The sequence below is a fragment of the Salvelinus fontinalis genome, chromosome 14 (assembly GCF_029448725.1).
Source record: "Salvelinus fontinalis isolate EN_2023a chromosome 14, ASM2944872v1, whole genome shotgun sequence".
NCBI lineage: Eukaryota > Metazoa > Chordata > Actinopteri > Salmoniformes > Salmonidae > Salvelinus > Salvelinus fontinalis.
In genome coordinates, this window is record NC_074678.1 from 44,241,933 (window position 1) to 44,264,054 (window position 22,122).

General features: G+C 39.4%; 1 protein-coding gene across 1 annotated transcript; it reads right to left on the reverse strand.

Annotated features, from left to right (window-relative positions):
• Positions 1-1,645: 1,645 nt before the first annotated feature.
• LOC129810946 (mucin-2-like) lies at positions 1,646-8,694 on the reverse strand. Its single transcript, XM_055861967.1, has 4 exons — positions 8,298-8,694; positions 4,608-4,997; positions 4,201-4,361; positions 1,646-3,874 (listed from the first exon to the last, which is right to left on the reverse strand). The coding sequence occupies exons 1-4, from the start codon at positions 8,356-8,358 to the stop codon at positions 3,821-3,823; spliced, it is 666 nt and encodes a 221-aa protein (XP_055717942.1). The 5' UTR covers positions 8,359-8,694; the 3' UTR covers positions 1,646-3,820.
• Between the last annotated feature and the right edge of the window lie 13,428 nt (positions 8,695-22,122).

Consider the following 22,122-nt stretch of genomic DNA (forward strand, 5'->3'; position numbering starts at 1 on the left):
TTCTTCTAATGCCTTAAGAATAAATTAATCCATAAGTAACTGAAAGTAATCCGATTACATTACTGAGTTTGGGTAATCCAACATTTACTTCACTGATTACCAGTGGCGTAAAGTACTTAAGTAAACATACTTTAAAGTACTACTTAAGTAGTTTTTGGGGTATCTGTACTTTACTATTTATATTGTTGACAACTTTCACTTTTACTCCACTACATCCCTAAAGAAAATAATGTACTTTTTACTCCAAACATTTTCTCTGCCACCCAAAAGTACTTGTTACAATTTGAATGCTTAGCAGGACAGAAATTGTGAAATTCACACACTTATCAAGGTAACATCCCTGGTCATCCCTAATGCCTCTGATCTGCCTGACTCAATAAACACAAATGCCTATTTGTAAATTATGTCTGAGTGTTGGAGTGTGCCCCAAGCCATCCATAAATAAATAAAAACAAGACAATTGTGCCATCGGGTTTGCTTAATTTAAGGAATATGAAATGATCATACTTTTACTTTTTATACTGCAGTATTTTTTAGCAATTACATTTTCTTTTGATACTTAAGTATATTTAAAACCAAATACTTTTAGACATTTACTCAAGTAGTATTTTACTGGGTGAATTTCACTTTTACTTGAGTCATTTTCTATTAAGGTATTTTTACTTTTACTAAAGTATGACATTTGGGGACATTTTCCACAACGGATTACAATTTTGGACAGGTAACTAGTAACAAATGGATTGCGTTTAGAAAGTAACCTTCCCAACCCTGTATAAACAACTGGATAAAGACAAGACACAAGTGACACACCTGCCAGAATTGAGTAAGGCACGTAGGCTAAACTTTAAGATTTCCAGTTAGTGGAAGACACATTTTGAATTAAGAGTTTAAGAGAGCCATTATTAAGTTATCCCCCCTGCATTGTAGGCTATAACCAATTACAATCAAAACATACTTTATTTAATTCCTTGACAAACGTAATCACACATTTCACTGCCTGTTTTCGAAATGTAGTGTTCCTTTTTAATAGTCTCCTGCCGTCAACATGTAACGTTATTTGAAAAGTTTCACTTTCTTACCTTTGGACGACTTTAGTATTTCAGATACGAATGACACCACAACTGCAGGTTATGAAGGAAAATGTAGTTCTGTTTCTTCCTTGAAGTTCGTTGTCTTTATCACCGTACATTTTTTAAATTCCTTTTTAGACTTGAAACTCTGTCCGTGCTGCTTTCGTTGCGAATGGCGTTCAGTCACATGCCAGGAAATGTTTGTGGCTGTAAACAATGTTCGTTTGCAACCAAGCAGGACACGCAGTGTTATGGGAGACTGGTAGCTGAACAGTGAGCAGCTAAATAGTTTTTTCGCTCCAACTTCACCGTCTTGTCAACAAGCCTGGAGTTTATTGAGAAAGTGACCTATTATTGTCAATTTAGGTAAACAAACACAGGTAAACAAACAAGTCAAAAAATAGTGCTATTGACTAGCTGTTTGTGGGTCACTTAAAAAAAATGTGTCTTAGAATAACAATTATATAACCCTACCCCTAATCATAATGAATGGTATTAGAATAAGTTATTTACAAGCTGAATTAAAAAGCATGTCTTTATGCAATATATATATATAACATCTGGAGAACAGAAAACATAATTCAATGATTTATTTAATTCAAACCATACAAACACGAGGCCTATTGGTCACTGAGTATTTTCAAGAAGCAGATAATTTGGAGCAGCTTTATTTCTAGCGATACCGGACACATTGGCTGCATTCACACAGGGGCGTATTCATTGTAGAAACCGTTGACCATTTAAAACCAAACGGAAGCAAACAGTGCAAAGGGAAGGAAACGAATACCAGAATTTTCCAATAGAAACTATCGTTCGCGTGTTTTGTTTGGAGTAAACGGTTTCTGTTGCGAAAGGTTTTGCAACAGAATCAGCATGTTTACACACACCCCCGGCAGCCCTTTCGCCTTGATCACGCCGATAGTGTTCTTTCGCCAATTAGTACCCAGTGTCATCTGGCTATGTGATCAACAACAGTTCAACATTCACCTTCTACTACCATTTCTGTCAAGCAGTCTTCTCATACAGTTACAAGTACGTTCGATAAAACCAAGGTATGAGCCACACAGAACGCACTGCAACTGCCTCTGCAACGCAATGCTGCAAGGCAAACGCAGCGTTCCATTAAAAATGAACTACTTCTGGTGCCCCAAAACGTAGGATCACAGTCGGTGTGTTTGAGGCGTTTGCCAGGACGTTGAATTGTATTGAATGCGCGTTTGAATTAGGAACGTTTACTCTCACGACCTCTACATACTAGATTGGTGAATACAATTATATTTTAAAATACTTTACCGGTTGTCCATGCGGGTGGTCTTTTTGCAGGTAGGACTGTGAGACATCCACAGTACAGTATAATTAAATAAACGTTTCAAAGCGCTGGTGTAGCGTTACGTATTCTATAATCACTTGAAGCATACCACAAGATGCAAATACATGCATGATACTTGCCAAGCTCATGCACGCGTTTACATAGTTCGGTGCATGTTTCAGGTGATAGAAATCGGAACGCACTACCAGTGCTTTGGTAAATTTATTGGATTATACGTTCATGTGGATATATTGTCTCGCATTCCTAAGGTCAAAAGAACCAACAGCGGTTACAACAGGTAGAGTATGGGTTCCCAAACTTTTTAAGCTGCTAACCCCATTTTGTAAATACATTTTTTTTTAAGTGATGTAATCAACAGCCAATGTTTACTTTTTTAATTGGAGCTATGACAGTCTATTACAAATCAGTTGGACAGTACTTTTGGCAATATTCAAATCTGAAGGAAGTATGGTTTGAAGTGACTGAAATGCTTTAAAAAGGTATTGGGAAGTTCAGAAGATCATCGGGCAATATATGTTCTTCACTCATTGATGCTCTTTTCCCCCCCAGTCTGATTTAGTGCATGGTCTTGTCAACTATGTTCTAATGAGTTCTGCTTGTGGCCATTGTAGAGGGAAAGAGAAGACCTATAGGTAAGAGTCTTATCTTTCAGTGATGGGTGATAATATTTTGTAACTTAAACGGTTCAAAAGAGCCACATTTGTAGGAAGAAAACAGAAACCGCTCTGTTTATTGGAAACGCATCTAGTGGCTACCGGAGGTTACTGACATAACAATGGTTCTATGTACCACGCCCAATTAAAAAAAATACAAATAATTGAGTTTCTCTCAGGACCTAATTTTCTAATCTGGACGTGACCCCTAGTTTGAGTATATTTAAATGTTGTTTTATTTAATATGCTAGCTTGTAGAGGTTGTGAGAGGAAACTTTCCTTATCAAACGACACACATCTGCCCGACGTAGAATTCCAGATAACCCAATTCTGTACATTTGCCAATAATTGGGCTTTTGACCAATCAGATCTTTTTGCAATAATTGGACAAAAGATCAGAATTGGGCTGTCTGTGTAAACACAGCCATTGTCTGTGTATCTTCTACATTATGGTTCTTGATGCATCCATCCATCTGTGAATGAATAGTACTTCACCTTGGGCCAATGATTGACTTTAGTATGCTGCTGACCAACCTCAGAGTAGATATTCCGTACTACATCACAGGGTTGCTTTTAGCCCTTGGGCTATACTGATTTCTTTCAAACATATGTCACTTTCCAGCAGCCAGACAAAACAAAGAAAAACAGGAAAAAAAACTTGATGGTGGATGACATGTTATAAACGACACCATCTGAACCCAAACGAAAGACTGATTTACAATCTATCAGTTCTGGGTCAATGGCTTTGTCTTATGATGTGTTATCTTTCAGAATTGTTTTGTTGGATAACGGGCAAACGGAGACTCTTCATTCATCTTGCCCTGAAAATAGGAATAAAAAGGAGTTAGAATTCATTTGGATTCAAAGATTTCTACCTTTTGAACACATTGTATGAGAGAGAAAAATGACTTGGAGCACAACATATAGAAAAGGAAACCATCTTTGCATAGAATTAATAGTCAATTTAATTTATCTGATCAATTCTCCTAATTCTCATGTGTTAAAATCCCTTTTGGTTTGGTTTCCTGTGCGTTACACAGCATTTCTTCTATATCACTTCCATATCTGAATGTCCTGTACATTCAACGGAAAGCTCTTTTGCATGCAATATCTGTCGTATGCTATCCTCACAGAAAAATCTACTCACCATTGGCACATCTTCGAGCCTCTCAAACTTTGATCCTCTGGAAGTAATGAACTTTGTAATCCCAACAGCCAGTAGAAGACCCAGACAGATGCAAAATATGCATAGGACTGCTACAAGACCCGGACTCCTTGATAAGTCATGGCTCCCATCACTTTGTAAAGCTAAGGAATAAATAACAGTGAAAAGGTATAGTTACGCAAATACATGAATCAGTTGTCTTAAAAGTCGTCAACTGAATTGATTAATTCTGTGGCATTTACAAAACATGAAAAATGCTGTTCTCTTGAAAACTGAATTATAATAGAAACTAGGTGCCCATTGGTAACAGCTTTACTGCTAAGACTCACTGTCTACAGGGATTCATTTGATGAATTCAATAATACATTATTTGAATCTGAAACACACACCTGTGCTTGAGCTCATGTTCCCTGTGGTAAAATCGGAGTTTGGTGACAAAGTTGACGAGAAGTTTGAGGACGTGGAGTCATGAGAAGTTGTTCCACTTAGGGTCTGATTTGTAGAAGTGTCAGCTGTAAAACCTGTAGAGGTGGTGCTGCCATTGGATGCTTGTGATGGAGTCAGTGTCTGAGAGGATTGGGAAGGCTCAGTTGTCGGTGATGATTCCAATGGGACTCCAGTGTTACCAGTAGGAGCTGAATCGGGTGTTTCACTGACTATGGGACTTGTTCTACTTGTTCTACTTGAGGCAGGGACCACTGTGGTGGTGACAGACAATGTTGGGGTAGTCTCGGGGTAGATAGCCTTCGATGAAGACAAGGTTGGGGCTCCAGTGGACACTGCATTAAAGGAGTGTTATTATTGGATCTTTTCACATTTACAAACTAGGCATGCATACATATATTTATCATATTTAGTTATGCTCTGTAACTGGGTCATCCCTGATAACAAATCTGTATCGGAGTTCAATGTTTTGAGATTTTTATTTTTGTTAAACACATTGAGACAACCTGGTGTGCATTCGGGTAGTCTCTCGCGATAGACTGTTACTGTCCAGCGCACAAGCAACATTTGGTTCTGCACTTGGTGCTGAGATTAGCATTTGAGTAGCACAATTGGGTCGATCTGGGGCGTCAAAAAGAAATGTAATGTGGAAAAGTCTAGCTCCCTTCTGATTTTCTAATGAAGAACAACACTTCACATTTGCATATAATGAAAGTAATATCCCCGTCATTTGCATTGAATAAGAGACGGAGATATCGAGGACGTAGGTCGGGGGTGCCTTGTAAGGATCCGACAGCGAGTGAGTAATCCGACTCTACCATCAGTCCTATTAGCCAAGTGCAATCATTGGATAATAAAATGGATGAGGTCCGATCAAGACTATCCTACCAACGGGACATTAAATACTGTAATATCTTATGTTTCACTGAGTCATGGCTGAACGACAACATGTATAAATACAGCTGGCTAGGTATACGGTGCATCGGCAAGATAGAACAGCTGCCTCCAGTAAGACAAAGGGTGGCGGTCTGTGTCTATTTGTAAATAACAGGTGTTCCATGAAATCTAGTATTAAGGAGCTCTCAAGGTTTTGCTCGACTGAGGTAGAGTATCTCATGATAAGCTGTAGACCACACTATTTACAAAGGAATTTTTCAGCAATATTTTTCGTAGCTGTCTATTTACCACCACAAACTGATGCTGGCAATAAGACCGCACTCAACAAGCTGTATAAGCAAACAAGAAAATGCTCATCCAAAGGCGGCACTCCTAGTGGCCCGGGGACTTTGATGCAGGGAAACTTAAATCTGTTTTACCTCATTTCTACCAGCATGTTACATGTGCAACCAGAGGGGGAAAAAACTCTAGACCACCTTTATTCCACTCACAGAGAAGCGACAAAGCTCTCCCTCGCCCTCCATTTGGCAAATCTGACCATAACTCTATTCTCCTGATTCCTGCTTACAAGCGAAAACTAAATTACTATGGCATTGAGGAGTACACCACATCAGTCACTGGCTTCTTCAATAAGTGCATCGGTGACATCGTCCCCACAGTGACCTTATGTACTTACCCCAACCAGAAGCCATGGATTACAGGCAACATCCGCACGGAGCTAAAGGGTAGAGCTGCCGCTTTCAAGGAGCGGGACTCTAACCCGGACGCTTATAAGAAATTTCGCTATGTCCTCCGACGAACCATCAAACAGGCAAAGCGTCAATACAAGACTAAGATCGAATTGTACTACATCGACTCCGACGCTCGTCGGATGTGGCATGGCTTGCAAACTATTACAGACTACAAAGAGAAGCACAGCCGCGAGCTGCCCAGTGACACAAGCCTACCAGACAAGCGAAATTGCTTCTATGCTCACTTCAAGGCAAGCAACACTGAAGCATGCATGAGAGCATCAGCTGTTCCAGACGACTGTGTGATCGCACTTTCCGTAGCCAATGTGAGTAAGACCTTTAAACAGGTCGACATTCACAAGGCTGCAGGGCCAGACATATTACCAGGACGTGTACTCCGAGCATGCGCTGACCAACTTGCAAGTGTCTTCACTGACATTTTCAACCTGTCCCTGACCGAGTCTGTAATACCACCATGTTTCAAGCAGACCACCATAGTACCTGTGCCCAAGAACACCAAGGTAACCTGCCTAAATTACTATTGACCCATAGCACTCACGTCTGTAGGCTGGTCATGGATCACATCACCACCATTATCCCAGAAACCCTAGACTCACTCCAATTTGCATACCGCCCCAACAGATCGACAGATAATGCAATCTCTATTGCCCTCCACACTGCCCTTTCCCACCTGGACCAAAGGAACACCTATGTCAGAATGTTATTTATTGACTACAGCTCAGCGTTCAACACCATAGTGCCCTCAAAGCTCGTCACTAAGCTAAGGATCCTGAGACTAAACACCTCCCTCTGCAACTAGATCCTGGACTTCCTGACGGGCCGCCCCCCAGGTGGTAAGGGAAGGTAACAACACATCTGCCACGCTGATCCTCAACACGGGGCCCCTCAGGGGTGCATGCTCAGTCCACGCATGTACTTCCTTGTTCACCCATGACTGCATGGCCAAGCACAACTCCAACACCATCATTAAGTTTGCCGATGACACAACAGTGGTAGGCCTGATCACTGACAACGATGAGACAGATTTTAGGGAGGAGATCAGAGACCTGTGGTGCCAGGATAACAACCTCTCTCTCAACATGATCAAGACAAAGGAGATGATTGTGGACTACAGGAAAAGGAGGACCGAGCACACACCCATTCTCATCGACGGGGCAGTAGTGGAGCAGGTTGAGTGCTTCAAGTTCCTTGGTGTCCACATCACTAACGAACTATCATGGTCGAAACACACCAAGACAGTCGTGGAGAGGGTACAACAATGCCTATTCCCCCTCAGGAGACCCCCCCACCCCCCACCACCATTTTTACGCTGCTGCTACTCTCTGTATATTGTCTATGCATAGTCACTTTACCTCTTCTTACGTGTACATATTTCCTCAATTACCTTGACTAGCCTGTGCCCCTGCAACCTTGACTCTGTACCGGTACCCCCTGTATATAGCCTCGCTACTCTTATTTTATTGTTCCTCTTTAATTATTTATTTTTCAATTTTTGTATTGTTTTTTACTTCAGTTTATTTTAGTAAATACTTTAACACTTATTAAGTAAGCAAAAAAATACTTAGTGATTGCCAAAGTTCTGGAGCAGGACTTTAACAGACAACCATCGATTCAACTCATCCCAAACTCCTATTTGCTTGGACACACACCACTGGCCCTTTAGTTTTTGCTGCAACTTTCTTCATTAGGGACCTAATGTTCTATGGCGTAAGAAAATCCATTGATTAAATCCAGATATTTTATATAATACTTTGTAGCTGCTTGTATGTGCAATATACAGAAATAAATCAATATCACTTGACTTGAAACCACAATGTCCTGTATTGTGTGAAACACATATTTCCTGGTCATGGTTGTTTTATGGTGTGACCATAACCTCGCTGTTTTGCATAATTTTGCAGGCACAATGGAGCTCTCCATACGGTTTAGGTAAAATATTCTCAAAGGGAATAGGTTTTACGAAGAAAAGTTTAAATATTGACTTACCTAGAGTGACGGCTACCAAAACAAAAGATAGAAATATAGTGACACTCATTGCTCCCGCCATGTTTCCCTAGAGGTATAGACGTGATAGTGAACTAGACATGCCCACATTAATACATCCTTGAAAGCAGGATGTTGGTGAATAGCCAGGGAGGTCTGCATCTTTTATTCAGTGCATATTCAATGCCTGGAGCTGGCGAGTCACTGTTTGTTTGAACAAGTATGTTTGCTCAATAATGAAATGGTCTGCTGAAGCTAACCACCCTTAGAGCCGAGGGAGTTGAATGGCAGCCTACAGCCAAGAGGCATTAAAGTGGGATACATTTTTCCACAAAACAATTCATATCCATCAAACACCCATTCACAGGATAACTTTCTTAATGCATATTTAGTTCCGTCACCTATTATTTAATATCTACTGTTTAAAAAAATATAAAGCCACTTGATTTCCTAAAAATAGAAGTAAAACACACAAAAATAAAGCAGCATTGCATTGTTTGAGAAGATAGTCACAGTTAAACATGAGGACCCTTGAAACATAATTTGCTGTCCCTTCTTACTGATTACATTTATTTTGCCCATCCCACAACAGTGTACGTAGATTAGTAGAACATTGACAAAAGTAAATGATTGAGTAATCAGAGAAACTACTTGCATAGGATTTCACAGGCTTCTCGGGTCCTTCCTGTTTGAAATATACTGGTTTAGTGGATAAGGAAGTTGAACGTTGTCTTAGGATTCTTAGTCAACAGGCGGAGGAATTCCTCACTACACAAGGGTGTTTATGGATTAAATGTTAGAATACTGAATCTATAACCCCCCGTTATAGTCTGTGCCACATCGACCCTTTGATCCCTTTCATACAAATTCATATGTAGAAGTGCAATGTATTATGAAGGTACGACAACTTCACATATATTTTTTCAATTATGTATTTTCTTCCAAAAATAACATTACATGTTATTCACGTTTCAAAAGTTAATTACAGCATTTAACTTGAACTTTTTCCATGTGCCTACGCTAATACAAGATCATCAAATTATATGTGTTATGGACGGACTGTGCATAATCTATAGTTTCCATTCTTCAACACATTTGCCATAAATGACCAACTGTAATAAATACATCACATTCCTCCTTTAACTTTTGATTCTGTAAATCCTTTTCAGCGTCGATTTTAGCATGTAAATCTTGGTGGGGGGGGAAAAAAGAGAAGTGGAATGCATGCCAGCAAACCACTACACAACACAACACTAAACAATACATGAATTGCACAATAACGGTGACAAACGGTGCCCACAAACTGTTAGGGCCTACATAAAGCTGTCCCAACAGCAGAGTCCCAACAGCAGTCCCAACATCTTACCACCGCTACACCTGGCTATCAGCAGAGCCTTGTCTGGCAGCGAAACAGTTCATTCAGCCGCATTTACTGCCTTTAAAAAAACAGCTGATATTGTTGACTTGCTTAAACAAATGTGTTTTTTAATGGCAATTGAGATGTACAAACTATGGCATAATGAGACGATAAGAGGCAATCCGTAATTTCGATTTAAGACATTAATGAGCGAGCTAGGACGGATGTAGTCTATATGACTATTTGTTTAGCAGTTTTGAAATGTACAGCGACAGAACTCAGAACATGGGCCGTTCTTACAATGTTCTCTCTGTACACCAAGTCAGAACCGTAGGATAAATAAATGGGGCATATAAGTAGACAATGAAAGCTCCTACATTATTCGATGATTACATTTCTCTAAAACAGGTTATAGGCTACATGTGCTCCACCAAGTCAGAACAGTAGGCGAAATTAAGGGGTAAATATATCAAATTATTAGAGTGAGGCACATGGGCTACTAACATCTTACTGCACAACATACACTTTCTACAGCTACAGTATACATATCTCCCTGGCATATTAAATCAGTTGTTTTGAGCACGACACAAATCATGCTTCATTGACAGCATGGCCAATGTTGATTGTTTATCATTTTAAACTTGGAAAAAAGCCCCTTAATCCCAGATTTTGGACCACACAGCCACTATCACTGATTCCTTCCAAACCACTGATTGTTGAATTTGCGATTTCCAAATTGTTGTGTAATATCCAATGGCCGACGAGCACTGATATGTTTTATCTATAATTTCTCTTCATTATTTCTCTTCATATGACAAGGATTAACAAGGATTTGCCAGTAGATTGTCGACTTGACTCATGATGATGACTGCTAGCTAAGATTTTGAAAGTATGATGTTGACATGATCAGTCTAATCAAAGCTACTGTACATATAACGTGATTTGACATCATATTACCTGTGGCCAATGACCTTGAGCCTTCTTGGATGGGCACTTCTAATGTAACTCTATGGCAGCACCCAAGGGGCTAGAATTTTTTAGGTCTAACCTAAGACTTGTTGGTGACGTAGTGTCCCCATGAGCGACAGAACACTGAGCCAATCACGGCGCAGTGCTCTGTATTTTCTGTTGGCTTGCCCCAACACCACAGAAAGCACTGAGCGAGGCTGAAACAACTGCATTTTGGCACTGCCTTACTCAAGCAAACAAAAAAGAGACCATGTTGTATTCTTTATTAATTCAACGATATATATATATATATATATATGCAAACTGATATGTGACACATATTAATGCCAAAATAACATGCAAATCAGGCAAGCCAAAAATGGGGGGCTTAAAACAGCTGGGCCTCTGAATGACAGGTCAAGGGCAAGATTGGTATCTTAACCAGTAGGATACCATTATGTGAATATTACACCAGAAAAGTTCTGCAATACATAAAAATGCACATATAATCATATACACATTTAAATTATACACCCTGCAGTGTGCAAGAGACAACTGTTCCAAGAATGAAACATTGATCTTCAACTCTTTGGAGTTGAGTATTGAGTTCAGTACTAGGGCAATCAGACCTCACCAATCAGCCTATAGTTAGACATAACAAACAAACGGTTACAATCAGATCCTAGGATTCCAAATGTCACAATCTCAGTCAAATCAACCCTCTATATTCTCTGTTATCAGATACAATGATACATATAAGGTGGTATCATTTGTAATGCAGTGAACTTTATGCCGTAATCCAGTCCGTGTATTTGTATATTCCAGTTCCATGTTTTACAGCAGCCAGACGGTGGGAGGGATATGATATGTGAACTATATAATGCCAGCATACTTCTAAGTAAAGTTAAACTAAAGTATACGAACGCCCCGACCTCAGTTCTTATAAACATAAGCAATCTAAATAACCGGATGTTACATAATTAAACAACAAACACATTCTACACATCATACAAGACTGTAGTACTTAGCTTATAGAACTCCCAGAACTTGTCTTTGAATTCCTGTGTGCCTTTGGATAGACTGCGTCCCTCCATTACTCCCATGCCTGCAATCAGCAAAGGGGACGGATTGGTGCATTTACTGTGTAAAAGTCTGGGATGTCTACTAAAAGACTTAACAGTACATAGTAAGTATAACAATGGAACACATGCAGATGACATCCTATCACCATAGTATGCCATTTGTCATAAAGCCAAGGTAACCTTTGACTGAATCTTTAATGTCTAGTTTTGACGTACACAAATCTTTTTCTTACCTCACTAGTGTCTTGATGGAATTGAACTTTGACTCCACACACATACACACTTAAGGTAAACATGCACAAGGCGTTTTCACATTCAGTGCCAGGTTTCCCGATAGCGATGGAATTTAGGCTTATGAGTGTTTTAAGGAGCCATCTTCCCTACAATGGCCGAAGATGTAACATGCGTTTCCCAAAACACCAGTCTCTAAGCTTTCTCAATTCCAATCTTACCTTAACATTATAATTATTTCACAATAATAACATCAACTCCTAGAGAGATTCCTTACAAAACAGTTTACCAGAAGTTGTTTCTGGTGAACACGAGTTCCAAGACCAGTAACAGTTGATGACCAATCATGGGGATTAGAAAAATGGAAACCAAGCTATCTAGCTAGCTACCTACAAAAGTTGTCCGGTGAGTGTCTAACTTATTAATTAAACATGCTAATAAACTTGAACATTGTATTAGCTAAATTATGCCTAGTTAGCATTGTCATGTTTTGAGAGAGTGAAACATTTTGTTGATACCAATTTCAATCTGTCAGTGCCACTGACTGGCTAGCGCTTAGCTAGCTAATGTTAGCGATCATATTTTTGCACAACATCCTTGAAATACATTTGCGGTACACTCACTCATAACACTTTTTTTTTAGTGATACATTTGTTTATCGTCTTCAACATTGATGAGGTAAGCAAATGCATGTATAATTCTCATAAATGTAGCCCATACATTCATTATTTTTAACAAGTAGATCTTTCATGTATTTAAACTAGTAGCTAGCACATTTTGATCATCTGTTCTTCCTTATCTCTTTTTAGAATCAAATCAGTTACAAGGCAAACATACAGATTGAGGCCTCCAATCTAACTGAGGACAAAGAAATATGTATGCATGGCTTTAAAATGTAAGTTTCATTAAAAAAATGCTTGGTTGTTTGGATGACCCAATTGCTGGGTTGCATAGTTTGGTTGTTTTCTGTAAAAACAGCAAGGTTGGGTTGTTGGTGCTGGGTTATTAAGGTTGTGTTATGGATATTTAACCCAGCCAATGGGTTAATTCTCCCGCCACCAGCGCGTGAAGTCCACCAGAATGTGAGCAAGTGTGAAGACGTGGCAACTTTCTATTTTTTAATTTATTTTTTATAATCCATCTATCCATCTATAAACTTTTGTTATTGACAAAATACTTATTTTCCACCATAATTTTCAAATAAATTCATAAAAAATCCTACAATGTGATTTTCTGGATTTTTTTTCTTCTCATTTTGTCTGTCATAGTTGAAGTGTACCTATGATGAAAATTACAGGCCTCTCATCTTTTTAAGTGGGAGAACTTGCACAATTGGTGGCTGACTAAATACTTTTTTGCCCCACTGTATATTTTTGTTTCATCAGACCAGAGGACATTTCTCCAAAAAGTATGATCTTTGTCCCCGTATGCAGTTGCAAAACGTAGTCTGCTTTTTTATGGCGGTTTTGGAGCAGTGGCTTCTTCCTTGCTGAGCGGCCTTTCGGGTTATGTCGATATAGGACTCGTTTTACTGTAGATATAGATACTTTTGTACCTGTTTCCTCCATATCTTTCAAAGGTTCTTTGCTGTTGTTCTGGGATTGATTTGCATTTTTCGAACGAAAGTACGTTCATCTCTAGGAGACAGAACGCATCACCTTCCTGAGCGGTATGACGGCTACGTGGTCCCATGGTGTTTATACTTGCGTACTATTGTTTGTACAGACGAACGTGGTACCTTCAGGCGTTTGGAAATTGCTCCCAAGGATGAACCAGACTTGTGGAGGTCTACAATTTGAGGTCTTGGCTGATTTATTTTGATTTTCCCATGATGTCAAGCAAAGAAGCACTGAGTTTGAAGGTAGGCCTTGAAATACATCCACAGGTACACCTCCAATTGACTCAAATGATGTCAATTAGCCTATCAGAAGCTTCTAAAGCCATGACATTATCTGGAATTTTCCAAGCTGTTTAAAGGCACAGTCAATTTAACTTCTTGCGACTACAGGGGGTGCTGTTTTCTCATTAGCATAATTGCATTACAGATTAAACGGCTTCCTACTAAATTCTTTATCGTACAATATGCATATTATTACTATTATTGGATAGAAAACAGTCTCTAGTTTCTATAGGCGTTGGAATTTTGTCTCTGAGTGGAACAGAACTCATTCTACAGCAATTTCCCTGACATGGAGTCAGATTTCACACATTTTGGCCCCTGATCTGGAGTCAGTTTAAAGGCCACTGTGAACGCTATCAGGATACGGACACTGCTTACGTCTTCCCCTGGATGCCTTTACGTGATGACGCTTTGAATGGTATCGATTGCGCAATCACAGCCACTATAAATGAAAAAAACCTGTAGGTAGGAACTCTTTTCCAGATGCGCCGGACGCGCGGTGGACACCGACCTGCTCTTTTTCCAAGCATTAGTGTAGCCAGTAATATTTCTCAGGTCATGTTTTTACTCGTTATAGGAGTTAAAAACATCATAAGGTAGTTAATTTAAACCGTTTTATAGCAATTTATATCCGTTTAGTGCGCATTTTGGGACATTTATTTCTGAGACACTTTGAAGCGCCGGGCAGGTTTCCAGTTCATGCCGAACGCAGTTGGCATTTCCACATGGCAAGAGGACAGCTTTCGACCAAAAGACGATTAGACCCAAGAAAGGATTCTTTGCCCAAGATTCTGATGGAAGAACAGCTCAAAGTAGGAACAATTTATTATGATAAATCGTGTTTCTGTCGAAAAATGTTAATCGCTTATGACGCCATCTTGTTAGACGTAGCTTCGCTTGGCGCAAACTGTATTGAAAAGTAAGGATAATTAAAAAAATGTAAATCAGCGATTGTATTAAGAATTAAATTGTCTATCAATCGCTGTCCACCCTATATTTTTTAGTTACGTTTATGAGTATTTATGTATACGACTAGATCACTGTCTAATATGGCGCACGACATTGTCTGACCAGCTGGGCAGCTTTTGTCATTGTCTAACCATGATTTTGGTGGCTAAATATGCACATTTTCGAACAAACTCTATATGTATGTTGTAATGTGATGTTACAGGAGTGTCATCTGAAGAATTCTGAGAAGGTTAGTGAAAAAATTAATATATTTTGACGTTATCGCTCTCTTTGGCTAGAATCAATGCTCTGGTAACGTTTGCATATGTGGTATGCTAATATAACGATTTATTGTGTTTTCGCTGTAAGACACTTAGAAAATCTGAAATATTGTCTGTATTCACAGGATCTGTGTCTTTCGATTAGTGTATGCTGTGTATTTTTACGAAATGTTTGATGATTAGTAATTAGGTAAACACGTTGCTCTATGTATTTATTCTAGTCCATTTTTGACGGTGGGTGCAAATGTAAACTATGATATCTACCTGAAATATGCACATTTTTCTAACAAAACCTATCCTATACCATAAATATGTTATCAGACTGTCATCTGATGAGGTTTTTTCTTGGTTAGTGGCTATCAATATCTTAGTTTAGCCGAATTGGTGATAGCACCTGATGGAGTAAGAAACTGATGGAGTTAGAAAAGTGGTGTCTTTTGCTAACGTGGTTAGCTAATAGATTTACATATTTTGTCTTCCCTGTAAAACATTTAAAAAATCTGAAATCGTGGCTTTATTCACAAGATCTGTATCTTTCATTAGGTGTCTTGGACTTGTGATTTAATGATATTTAGATGCTAGTATTTAATTGCGACGCTATGCTACTCAGTGTGGTGGGGGGTGGGGGGTGCTCCCGGACCCGGGGTAGATACTCGTGAAAGGTTAAAGGCACAGTCAACTTTTGACCCACTGGAATTGTGATACAGTGAATTATAAGTGAAATAATCATCTGTAAACAATTGTTGGTGTCAAAAGTAGATGTCCTAACCGACTTGCCAAAACTATAGTTTTTTAACAAGAAATTTGTGGAGTGGTTGAAAAACGAGTTTTAATGACTCCAACCTAAGTGTATGTAAACTTGCGACTTCAACTGTAAATAGGCATGTTTAATTTTGTCTGGCTTAGCATTCCAAATAAAATGAAACCTTTTTTTCTCATATGATTTAAAAAAGTAAATGTGATGTTTCCATAAATAGATTTTACCTTTCCATGGTTGCAGAATCTTGTCTATTTTTGCAAACTTTCTATTGAAATTGATAAGTATGTCATACTAAGTATGTCTACTTCACCATCCGCCCATTTTATTGGTAAACTACAAGGTAGTGTAAACACTGTCTTTTAATGATCCAATACGTAATATGGTACACTTGTCATAATTGGGTTTTAGTCCAGAGAGGCTAGAAAAGTGATCAAGATCTTCAATAAGAATGTGCAGGGATCCAGATTACAGACCTTAGATCCAACAAGAACGTCTAACGGTTAGAAATCCAGGGGATAAAAACAAAAGTGTCAATGTATGCCGATGACTCAAGTTTTTTATTTTTTATTTAATAGCTAGCATTTGAAAGGCCATAATAAATAGATATGGAGACAGACAGCCTTGTTTGACTCCTCTTAAAAGCTCAATACGTTCTGAGAAGTAACCATTATTTACTATTTTACACCTGGGGTTGCTGTACATAACTTTAACTCATTGTATCAGAGATTCACCGAAATTAAAGTAATCCGGGCATTTATATAGAAATTAGAGTCGTACTTTATCAAACGCCTTTTCAAAATCTGCTATGAAGACCAGGCCTGGTATCTGTTGATGTTAAATAATGTTCAATTGTTTCAAGTAATTGTTGTATATTATCTACAATATATCTTCCATGTAAAACAATATCTAGTAAATGAACATGATGTGTGTCAGGCTGGGAGCAGCTCATGGGCACTTAGGGGTTGTTGTGGTAGGTTCCTTGTTCCTTGTCAGTCATTGGCTTATTGGTGAAATCAGCAATCAGACAATATCTTTAAGTAAATCAATCAAACCTTTATTAATACAATTGCAGACAGAAGTTGACAACGGAAACATAGCACGCATGTTTCCGAGTAAGTTCTGCAAAATAAAATGGGTCCAAGTTGCTTTAATATGCTTGCAGTCAACCCCTAGTGATGTAACTGCCTACGTCAACACCTTCTACTCATGAGACCAAGCCCATGCATATACAGTTATACAAACTTGCAGGAGAGAACAATAGTTGTAGCTGGTTACCCTCTAGCTGCTGGATCACTCCCTGCAGATTTCCCCGCAAGCATCTAGGGGTTTGAACCGATAACCCGCCAGTTATTGGAACTCCCTTTCTAACCTCAAAGCTACTGCCGCCACTATTACGTTTGCTCTTTCCTCACTCCTTTGCTCAACCTTTCTTATCAGCCCTTCCCTCCTCAAAGTATGTAGTTTATTGTAGAAATATGGGTGAAACTATCCCTTAAAATCTCTCCCTAGCGGTTAAGTGTAGCGGTTAAAGTCAGCAAGGTGGAAAAATCAGCTGTTCTGCCCTTGAGAAAAGCAGTTAACCCCCAACAACTGCTCCACAGATGCCGGAAGACGTGGATGTCGATAAAGGCAGCCCTCCACTCCTCTGATTCAAAGGGGTTGGGTTAAATGTGGAAGACACATTTTGGTTGAATGCATTCAGTTGTGCAACTGACTAGGTACCCCCTTTCTATTTTGCAGCGGATGAGATAGACCAGGAAACGCTCTAGCTTTTGGATGACTCCACTATAGCCTGATTCATAGTGCTGGGCAGTATACCGGGGCGGTCGGTAGCCTAGTGGTTAGAGTGTTGGACTAGTAACCGAAAGGTTGCAAGATCAAATCCCTGAGCTGACAAGGTAAAAATATGTTGTTCTGCCACTGAACAAGGCAGTTAACCCACTGTTCCTAGGCCGTCATTGAAAATAAGAATTTGTTCTTAACTGACTTGCCTAGTTAAATAAAGGTAAAAAAAATAATATATATATATATTTTACGATATACTGGTATTGATGCACAGACCGGTATGTGTTTTTGTTCTATAACGGTATTTCAATGTTTGGTTTGTTAAATGTGATACGCCGTGTAACATACATTTTTATAGTTTACTTTGCTACTTGAGTCATCTCTCTCCGCTCTCCCCATGCAGCTAGTTTGTCTTTTCGCAGCAAGTTGGGCCTAAATGTTGTTAGCCGCTAATGCTAATCCTATGGTCACCGAGGACACACTTATCAACACTTTGGTTACAAAATAATAATATTTAACACTTTGGTTTAATACAGTGAAATGATATTTGGGGCAATCGCCCAACCCTAAGCCTGAAATTAAAGAACATCAGACTTACACAGATCGTTGTTTTACACTTTCCAAACTCAATAGCAACAGATACAGGAACTATTTTATCCCACAGGCCAAAAACTTTCTGAATCTGCACATGAAATGAAATGTCTATTTATTCCTGCACTTTTGCACAATGTTTGCTCTTTTTTATCGATCTTATATCGGTTGTATGGTTTTTAATTGTTGAACCCTGACTGCACAACAAATTTCCTAATTGGGACAAAAACAATTACTTGAACTTAACGCCACCTTTTTTTATACACAAAAGGAGGTCCTCAGGACACATACATTAATACATAGGACTGTGGACACACCAGGCTTGAGCAGTAGCCGGGTCTTGCTAGGTATATGTTTAAAGATTGTTTGTGTATTTTGAAAACTGATTGTTAAAAATAATTGAGTACTTTGTGCTCACAACAGGGTCAAATGTGAGAGGGCAGCCCAGATGACCGAGTGGGTGAAGAACAACATCTAGCCGACAAACCAAGTTGCGGAGTACATGAAGGAGACCTCAATCCAGAGGGCTCAGTGGACCAGACAGAATGGGGCCAAGACAGTCGAGATAGTCTGAGAGTATCCCACCATGCTGGATACTCCAGGCATGGTGGGTTACATTTTTACAAAAACATTAGACTTGAATTTAATTGTTTTCTGTGATTAACAAGCCTGGCTGATGGGACACAGCGCAGGGAGAGCTATAACCTCACTTGTCTGGAAAGGAAGCTGTTTGTTAATGCAATATTCACCCATAAATTGTGAGACAGGGTTTGATTGGTTCTCTCAAGTGTTTTTTTCCCTCAGGGGTTGAGACATCTCAGACCTCTCATTGTTTGAATTTGAAAATCCAAACATTATAATAGAAGGGGGTGGCGCTCGGAGCCTGAGTGTGGGTGTTTGAGTGAGAAAGACAGAGGAGAGCCAACCAGTAAGCACAGCCCCCTTCATTATGCCGACACCATCAAAGAGCCATTCCAGAATGAGGTTAGGGGGGCTTTGAGAGTTAGGTGTTAGCCAAAATAACGATTAACTGCAATAGAAAAGTAATTGTTTGTCTACTTTACTTCAGATTGCGCATGACTTCTCCATTTTACACCCAGACTGCTTGGGGAAACTCACTGAGAATTGCATCACGGTCTTCAAGGACAAAAAACTTTGCCTCGCCAGCCGAGAGAACAAGGCCCAAGATCTTGTCTAGGAAGTGCAGGTATAGCTTGAAGTCACCCTGCTGGTGGTGCCTCAGACGATGATTCATTTTTAGTCTGAAACAATCAAGTTATTCCCTAAACATTCTTCTCTCCAGATACACAAGGTGACATCGCTTTAAGACTTCTGTCAGTAGTCCTCTCAACACCAGTGTACAAGATTGTCAGGAAGACATTCCAACCCGAGATTCCAAAAGACCAGAAAGTCAAAGTCCTTCATTGACTTGCAGCCTGTACATTTAAATAGTGGATAGGCATGGAGAGATTGATAGGGAAATTAGATGATACCATTTGTAAACCTTGAATGAAAAGACCAGCATTCCAAAATATGTTATGCATAACTGCACACTTCAATACATTGTTGTGTAAATGAACCTATGAGCCTCAGCCCCAAATGAATGGGAGATGTAGGCATCAACCAGGGATTGGGTGTTTATATTGATGTGTAAATGGCTAAAACAAAAATATAAAAGCAACAGCAACCATTTCAAAGATTTTACAGTTACAGTTCATATAAGGAAATCAGTCAATTAAAATAAATGCATTTGTCCCTAATCTATGGATTTCACATGACTGGAAATACAGATATGCATCTGTTGGTCACAGATTAATGAGGTAGGGGTGTGGATCAGAAAACAAGTCAGTATTTGATGTGACGACCATTTGCCTCATGCAGCGAGATATCTTCACATAGAGTTGATCAGGCTGTTGATTGTGGCCTGTGGAATGTTTTGATGAGGCTGTTGTTTGTGGCCTGTGGAATGTTGTCACATTCCTCTTTTAATGGCTGTGTGAAGTTGCTGGATATTGGCAGGAATTGGAATACGCTGTCGTACACGTCGATCCAGAGCATCCCAAACATGCTCAATGGGTGACATGTCTGGTGAGTATGCAGGCCGTGGAAGAACTGGGACATGTTCAGCTTCCAGGAATTGTGTACAGATCCTTGCGACATGGGGCCATGCATTATCAAACTGAAACATGAGGTGATGGCGGCGGATAAAGGGCACAACAATGGGTCTCAGGATCTCGTCACGGTATCTCTGTACATTCAAATTGCCATCGATAAAATGCAATTGTGTTCGTTGTCCATAGCTTGCCTGAGCACACTTATCCTGCGTGCCAGTGGCCATTGAAGGGGAGCATTTGCCCACTGAAGTTGGCTACGAAGTCGATATGCAGTCAGGTCAAGACCCTGGTGAGGACAACGAGCATGCAGATGAGCTTCCCTAAGACGGTTTCTGACAGTTTGAGCAGAAATTCTTCGGTTATGCAAACCCACAGTTTCTGGATAAGTATCTTGTCTTGTATGTAGTGCGACAAGTGACAGGAATAAGTGTTTGTGTTCCTGTGAATTAATAGATCAATCGATGGATGAGCCATGAGTGTCTCCCTGATTCAGACGGGTTGGGTTCAATGCAGAAGACACATTTTGGTTGAATGCATTGAGTTGTGCAACTGATAAAATATCCCCTTTCCTTTCATATTGCAATACTAATATGCTCTTAACACTAGAACTGCTAAAGCAGTCATTTTGACTGCTCATGAATTTAATGTTTTTATTGCTCTGTCATTTTTAAAGTCATCACCCCCTCCGTCCTTAACAAGTCTATGACACACTGCCATTGTTCCAATCTTAATATAACAAACTGGAGTTTTAACCAGTTTAATGAGGGTAATTTCTTTTTTTTCTCCTGACAGTAGGGCCTGCTCCACTCCTTTTCGCAACAGTGGAATGTGCTGTGCCCAGTTGATAATCACCTCAATAATTGCCTCGAAACTGAACCTGAACCAAAACTAATTTTACACATATAACAGATTAAATAAAAAGTATGATGGGGAGAATGGATGAGTTGATGAGCGAGGGGGAGCAAACAATGCATAATTATGTAATCACCAATTGTGAATGAAGAAAGGGGCGTGGTTAGGGCTCTGGTTGTCACGAAATTTTGTCAGCCGGTGATTGTCAACCAAATACAGTAACTGTTGGACTCACAGTAATTTACCATTAATTAACATAAACACATTTAGCATCTCCTGGCTTTCACACACGCTACAAGCCACTGATGCAGACCTTTGGAACATCTACATTTTAAAAAGTCTAATAGATCCATGTAATATAGCCTACACCTTCCCAATAAATCCATTATTTATTTTAGACCGGTCTAAAGAAGCATGATATGAGGAAAATGTATTATATTTCAAAAGAACAGAATAGCATACTCTGTTGTCCTTATGTTAGGTCATGATCTGGCTTTGCCAAATGGCTGTGGGCTACATTAGTTAATTTAGCAGACAAGCTTTGCTTAGAATCCCATGGCATTATTTTATAGTATGAAGAATATAGTAAAAATATTTTCTCCAAAGGATTTGAGGGAGTGCGCACATACAGCTATTCTGTGTTGAGAGGTTAACAAATAAATAGCTAATCCTATTTGCTTAATTTAGAGTTATTCATGTAACTTTAGTTGTTCTACAAACCTTGGGCTATATGTTTTGATTTTTAATACATTGTAAGGCTGTATGATGCGACTGTAATGATGATTTGAAAAACGTCGCTTGAAAGGCATGAGCTCAGCTCTGTTTTTTTCCCAGGCTGTACACACTTCATTAGTCTCTCATTCACAATTTGACAAGCACTTGATAATGCCTTGAATTTCCCGACTGCATCCCTTTTGTCACTGTAATGCAACCTAAACAAAATCCATGCCTTTTGTGGCCAGTGGCCGGTGTGCTCCTG